General features: G+C 37.1%; 1 protein-coding gene across 1 annotated transcript; it reads right to left on the reverse strand.

Annotated features, from left to right (window-relative positions):
• Window positions 1-280: 280 nt before the first annotated feature.
• On the reverse strand, window positions 281-7,079 carry LOC121408026 (6-phosphogluconolactonase-like). The gene is made up of 4 exons (XM_041599330.1): window positions 6,649-7,079; window positions 4,877-5,092; window positions 3,604-3,744; window positions 281-2,233 (listed from the first exon to the last, which is right to left on the reverse strand). The coding sequence occupies exons 1-4, from the start codon at window positions 6,907-6,909 to the stop codon at window positions 2,114-2,116; spliced, it is 738 nt and encodes a 245-aa protein (XP_041455264.1). The 5' UTR covers window positions 6,910-7,079; the 3' UTR covers window positions 281-2,113.
• Between the last annotated feature and the right edge of the window lie 394 nt (window positions 7,080-7,473).

The raw sequence follows: 7,473 nt of genomic DNA on the forward strand, positions 1-7,473 counted from the left end.
CTGGTTTTAAAAAAGCTTTTCTTTAGATGCGTTTTCTGCCAAACTAACTTTCGCATCGAAGTGCGCAGAGAAGACGGTTCGTGTTGCGTGCGACGAAATGTCAAGCATAATTGTTTACTACCTCGAGCAAATATGAATAAAGAGGAAATAAATCCAACATACAAGAAGTGAAATGGGTAATGTTAGTAATCAGTATTCCCTTCAACTATGTAGCAAGTCAGGGGGGGGGGGATGCCACCTGGGGCATTTCTTCACACACAAAAAAAACAAAACAGAAAAATAGAAGCTCTATCTTCTTTAATCAAGCCAATTTGTTTAACAATTGTTACAAAAAGCACATGTACAAACAAAACAACCTAATAAAGCAATTTTCAATTCAAAGCTTGCCCAATATTGCAAACGAGTTTTCTTCCTGTACGCTGTACATACATGTATATTTTATCAAAATATATTAAAATTCATATCTGACATAAATTTTAACATCTTATTGTACACTTTATTTACATCATGATACTTGTGTTTGCATATGATTAGATCATGGAAGAAACTTCTGGTTATACAATCAGGAAATTTTGAGAGGCTGGTACCAGGGGAGTGTTTCAACATTTTCACCAGACAAGTTGTCAGATCTGACAATTTCTTCTTCTTGATTGTCTGAGATACACTCCATGGTTACTGTCTGATAAAACAGGATTTGTCAGATGAAGCATTTGACAGGTCCTTTCACAAAATGATCCCTAGGGACACCCACCAAAATGAACAAAATATCCAACCAAAGCACTAGTGGATAGCTACTAGATCTATAATCTTGCAAGTGGCTCTTATCATCATTAAAAAGGTCAAATCCAACTGAAGTTTTTTCTTTTTACATGAACAATACTTAGCACTATGACACTTATCCAAACTCCCTGATCCGTATTCTGAAGTCAGGTTTAACTTCTAAGACCTTGGTCCAACTCTGCTAAAGTTATTGGAAGCTTAAAGTGTCAAAGCTGTTATTAAATTGTATGTTTCTTATGTATACTGTGCTCTTTCCTGATTCATAGATGGTGAAGACAATTATCTATAGATACTCCTAGACAATTGTGAATGAATTGAGAGCCAAATGAGCTGAAATATTATATCTCTACTGTTAGTGATTTATGTAACAATTAGCTATCCATACTTAAACCACAACTTTTAACCCGAGTTAAAATTAAGCCTGACTTCAGAATACAGGCCTCTGCTTTCTATTTTTCTTGTGCTTCTCAAAATAAAATATTATGTTGAGATAGATGGCGCTATATAACTGTCCAGTATTACAAATCAAAATAAGTGAAAACAGCTTTCAGCTATCACCAGACTGGCTATCACATGCATACAGTAGTACTGATCACCATAACAAAACCTATCCATGAGAAAACCATTGATAAAACTGCTTCCTAGGGTCCTTGGTTGAAGCATCCATCCAAAAATACAATGATAATTGAAAGTTAAGTGCCCTGTAACACAAATTATACAATTCAATAAGCAGTTCTTTAAGTCTATGGGAAACTATGAATAAAAAGTTCCAATTACCTGTTAATCTATCTCTCTTTTACATCCCTCAATGTTACACCTTAATTTATGAGTATTATTCTCTGGTTGACTCATTTTCTTTTTCATGTTTACAAGAAGCTTGAGGATTCCTAGCATTTGACATATAATGTTTTACAATTACAAAAGGGAACTATATCACCCCATTAGTATTTTCAATCCACTATTAGTACTCCATTTTTCTTCATGTTTACCTCAAGGGCTAAAGACGGACTACATAAACATAGAAGCTCAGTAGCTTGTGTTCAGAACTAAAAGTGACTTCTAACCAGAACCACTGTACTGAATCTTGGTCCTTGGTGAAAGCTTATTTTGGATTTACCAATGGCATCAACAATCTGATAATCATTGGGGCTGTTTTATGAATTTGTTAAGTTACCCACAAGTTAGGCACAGATATCTCAAGATACCCTACACTATTTATAATGTATCGTGAAAAACTTTGGGCTTCTAATCACTTCATATATGCCAGTCATTTGAAAAGCCAAGCATGACTTACAAACAGCTCCATAAAACACCCCAAGAACTACTTTCATTTTCAATATGATGCCTTTAGCTCTGCTGCAGCTGGTTGGTCTATAAACCAGTGTACAACTCCATTCGCTAGCTTTACCCTTGAAGCAGGCAGAGGGGGATCTTCATTGCCTTCAAGAACTCTCTGGAAAAAAATGAGAATCAGGAGCTACAGATTAGGGTACAGAGGTTGAACATATATGTACATTGTACATTGCAATCCATAACAAGCACATACCCAAATCTGACAATTTAAGAAAATTATACCATGTCTCAGGGACTCGGTTTTATAATCATGACGGTAGCAATAAATTTGAAGGGGAGCGGTAGGGAAGCACTGCACAAAGCTCTTCTTTGACATACAAGAGAACTTTCTTTGTCTGATTACAAAATAAATTGAGGAACACACAATAAGTTACAAACCACAACTAAGGAGAAAAGCAATCAGATGTATATTTTATATCAATGAGTTTTTTATTGTCACTCACTCTTGCAATGTGTGTTGTGTTTTTTTGTGTGTGTCTCTTCTTATTTGACTGAGAAAGATGCTTTCAAGGTTGGCCTTCACAGCTTGATCAATGACTTACACTCTTGTTTTACATTCAGGTATGTGATGTCAGAACAGAGATAACATATTGAAATGAAATGTACGAACAATTTAATGTGTATGATGTTGCTTGTTTTCTAATTTTTCTGCATTTATCATTTCCTATCACAAAGAAATCCAATTTGCTGAGGCGAGCAATAATTCACTCTACATGAAATGGTTTAAGGCGAGCAGTAGCGAGTGAACACACTCACTCCCCTTGAAACTGATGTCTATCTAGTGAAGACTAGATTCCAAGCTTCATGTCTGTGTCAAACAGAAGCAGCCGCATTGCGAGTCTAGTCTCACTCATTCAGACTCTACATTGTGCAATATGTAAAAGCCAAAGGTCTTTGCCCTTAGACTAGTCCATACCAGTGACCGATGTCAAGGCCAATATGATAAATTTTTATATCAAACTCCATACAGTAAAGCCTGTCTTTAGTGGCCACCAAAACTGTGTCCCAATGGGAAGGGATATCTTGGGCCTGTTGCATAAAACTTTTCACCTGAGAAAACTCTGGTAAAAACTGAAAACTAAGGTTAGTCTGACTTCTGCCATTGACTTTAACACAGTGCAAAAACTCCGGTAAAAACAACCTGAGTTTTCTCAGGTAAAAGGTTTTATGCAACGGGCCCCTTGTCTATACATGCCGTCTGTCTACAGAGGCCACTTTTTCTATTCCCCCTTGGATGGCCTGAATAGACATGGTTGACTGTGCATCATGACTTGAAATATACAGAAATTACATGAATATGTAACGACGTATAAACAATATTCCCAAGCCTTTCAACTGAACTGAAGTGTAGTGTCCAGAATCTTCTTCTCTAGTATCAAGAGAGTGAGATAGGAGAGAGTTCAAGATGGCTGCAAATTTAACAGAAAAAAGAAAAGAGGACAGGGATGTGGAAGGGGGAAGAAATCTTACTTGAAGTATCGCTGCCTTGCCGGCCCCAGCGGATGCATACATGGCACTTCTGGCTGCATTGATGACTGGATAGGTCAAAGTTACACGGCAAGGAGGGGGCTTGGGAGAATCAGTGACCGGGGCAGCTACTAATTCTGTTTCCTAATAATAGATGACACAGAATGAAAATATATGGAGATATGAAAAACAAAAAATATATATCCAGGGGCCCTTTGTATAAAGAATTACATTTAAATGCAGTTCAAAAATAAAACTTCAAATGCAAATACGAAATGAATTGGTGATAAAAAAATTTGAGCTGCTTTCGATTGAATCACTTTCAGCAATGGACCCCATAAACATGATGGCAAGATTCATAAGAAATCAGTACTTTCCTATCTACTGCTGATAGTAACATTATAAAGGATACACATATAGTCACAATTTAAAAAAGGATACACATATGAGAATGGTTGGTTCGTCACTCACCTATATGTTTTTCACACTGCATACATTTTCCTTAACCCTGGGAAATTGGGGACTACGACCCCCCCCCCCATTTCCCAGGGTTAAGCTTAGCCCACTTCGGTTTCACACTATGTTTTACCAAAGAGGGCTGGCACTGTAAATTGTACAGTATTATCTGGCCCTGCAAAAAAGCAGGGTTAGCTGGCTTATTGCGGTGCTATGATATGTAGTGTGAAACGAAACCGAGCTAAGGAAATGTGACCAGGAGTAAATTTGACAGATAAATATTGTTGCAGAACAGCAATCAGCTGCATTTTGGACAATCTTATATTACTTTGAAGCAATATAGTGAATACTGTACAGCAATGTATTGCCTGTAAAGCTGAGCAATTTATAAAATATGTTCTAGGTAATTACCATAAGTTAAGGAATTAATGATAAATCGCAGGGTGCTTGACAATTTTAATTAAATGATTTCAGCTGATTGTAACATGCTAATAAATGATAATAAGTATAATGAAACGGGATCCTGGTTCCGGTGGGTGTTTCATAAAACTGTTCGGAAGTTACAAGTGACTTTACGAAAGACTGGTGATCCTTTCTTGTAGTAAATGATACACACCACATTTCCACTGGCGTTGATTTATTTCCTAAGAAAGAATCACCAGTCATTCGTAAAGTCGCTATTATTAATAGTATTAACGTAAATGTACGAACAGCTGTATGAAATACCCACCTTGTTAGTTCATTGCCCAATGGTGAATAATCTAACCTTGCAATATAATCAGTCATGGGTTAGCAAGTGAAACTACAGTAGGCTATGTACCTCAAGAACTTTGTGACCAGGAAATAGTGAACATGTATGTCCATCTGGGCCCATGCCTAACACAAGAAGATCAAATACAGGCCAAGGGGATCCTTCTGCAGATGGAACTTTCTTGATCATCTCTGCGTAGTCCTTGGCTGCTTCATCCACAGGCAGTTCAGGTTTGACAGCATACAACTGACTTTCAGGTAGACTAGTCTTTCCGATCAACTTTTCCTGAGTTATAAATTAAAGAAATTATGACCTTTACTAAAACAATAGGTATGCCTCTGGCAGTCTTGCCTGCATTACATGATTCAATATAGCAGACTTAGGAAAAAACTAAGATGAATAATAATGAAAAAAAAAAAACATTAAATGACATCTGACCTTGATCATGTCCAAGTTTCATGCAATAGATCTATTTACATTATTTCAAAGTTATAATACTATTTCAAAACTTAACCTTGGTTAAGATTTTAACGCTGATATCACAACATAGTCAAAGTTGTTGAATATAAGTTACCTTACCTTTGATCTTGATCGTTTGACTTGAAACTCTTGCAAGACAATCAGTGATACTTGATTACATTATGTAGTTTCATGAATAGATCCATAAACTTTCAAATTTATCAATTTTCAAAAAATACCCCCAACATGGTCAAAGTTCATTGACCCAAAATGACCTTGGAAAGACTTCCATATGTCCCCTCCACTAATAAAAAAAAAATATACAACAAAACCACCTAAGTTTGTTATCTTCTTCTTTTATTATCTGCTTGTAACTTCCGCCCAGTTGAATGACAAAATTCCATGCAAGAGCTGCCCCTCCCCCCTCGCAAGACCCACGTTACCATGGTTACAAAACATCAGTTCCCTAGCCCTGGCCCTGCCGAAATTGTATATATAGTATGATGGTGGTCCCCAAGTCTGCGCACCTAACGATTTGAGTTAAGATTTAACATGAATTTCTTTATTTTACAAAATCTTTCTGTTAATAATGTTCCTTAGGTTATCATGAGTACCAAATATCTCATAAATATTTCAAAGAAATATAGAATTTTCTTGGAAAAAACCTTGGGCAGTCATTTTCAGATTGAAAAAAAATGGTACCCATGTCTGCGCACCCATTCACTTTGCACACGATTCAGATATTTTGATGAGAAAGGCTGCATTTTGATTTTTGAGGCCGTCACATGAAATGCCCAAAATCATTATTTTTCCACCATTTTGAGTTGGATTTTTTAATGAATCTGTTTATATGTTGCATGTGTAAAATTTGTGTTCAATGCATAGGCCTACCTACTTTTACAAGAATCGCGCAGATACGTCACGTGTGTGCGCAGACAAGGGGGACTGGGCAGAACTTGCCATATATTTGTATAATATACCATATTTCTTCTTCTCCTTCCTGTATTAAGTACAGACTGCCATTGGCATATCATCGTACTTGTTGACTGTTGTCCTTGTCAAGTGCCCAGATGAGTAGTGCGAGAAAAAATCTCTACAAAACTACGATATGTGCGGCTAAAAACAGCTAACAGAATCAGAAGAGGTCTTTACGAAGCCTCCTTTACTGCACCTCCTGCTTTAGTTCCCAATACCCTGTATTTTAATTTTTACCCTTATTCTATTTAGAACCCCATTTAATTTTTAGAGTCTTGTAAGGCACACCTCCCCCCCATCCCCAGGCAAGTTGGCAAGCCAGGCAAGGCGCAAGCCGCCGCCGCGCAAGCAAGCAGGCTAGCCGCAAATTTTGTTAAAATTCCTGTAACCACATTATCACAGTTTACCTTATATATTCTGTATGTACTGTCTGCGTGATCAAATGCAACCAGTCTCTCGTCGCAGAAATAGATGTGCCATTTATCCCACTGCAGGTCACCAATTCCAGGCAGTCCGTCTCCCAAGAACTTCGCCACACTTCCTCCCGAAACTCCCAGGTAGAAAGCACCTCTAGCTGCGATAGCACTTCGGCTGCTTTCTGCTACAAAAGAACAGACCGCTGCAGGAATTTCTTCTGTGGGCAGAATATGTACCTTTCTGCATTCCATGCTCTACGAATTAGATAGTTACAGTGTTGTTCACGGAAAACCAAGTTACTGCTTCAAAGGAATATCTAATAACGACCAAATTTGCATTAATTCAGGCCCGAATTCAGCACAATTTCCAAAGAGTAAGTCTTGTCATTTCCCTTCCTGGAACGTGAACTTTCTCAAGGGGGTAAAGTTAACGGATATTTTGGAGGGACAAATATTTATTAAAAATGTGCAAAGTTGATGTTCAAAAAGGCAAATGTTGCCCTGAAATTATACGCTTATTTTAAAGATGAATGAATTCAACTTCATTTCGATTATTGAGATATAGTTCACAGGACTATCTGAGAATCTTTGTTCATAAATCTATTTAGCTTGAATCGAATCGACTTGTATCTGAGCTGACCTCGCTCGTGCTATCCCTATCTTAAAAATACCATGGGAAAATTACTTATAATATTCATCCGCAAAATTGCATTTGTACTTTTTTAGTTTTACATCTATCATTTAACCAACCTATTTAGAATGAACCATCGAAGTAGTTTGTTTTTCATATTTTCTTGATCATGTGAAATTAAGATC

This window comes from Lytechinus variegatus, chromosome 2 (assembly GCF_018143015.1).
Source record: "Lytechinus variegatus isolate NC3 chromosome 2, Lvar_3.0, whole genome shotgun sequence".
Classification (NCBI taxonomy): domain Eukaryota; kingdom Metazoa; phylum Echinodermata; class Echinoidea; order Temnopleuroida; family Toxopneustidae; genus Lytechinus; species Lytechinus variegatus.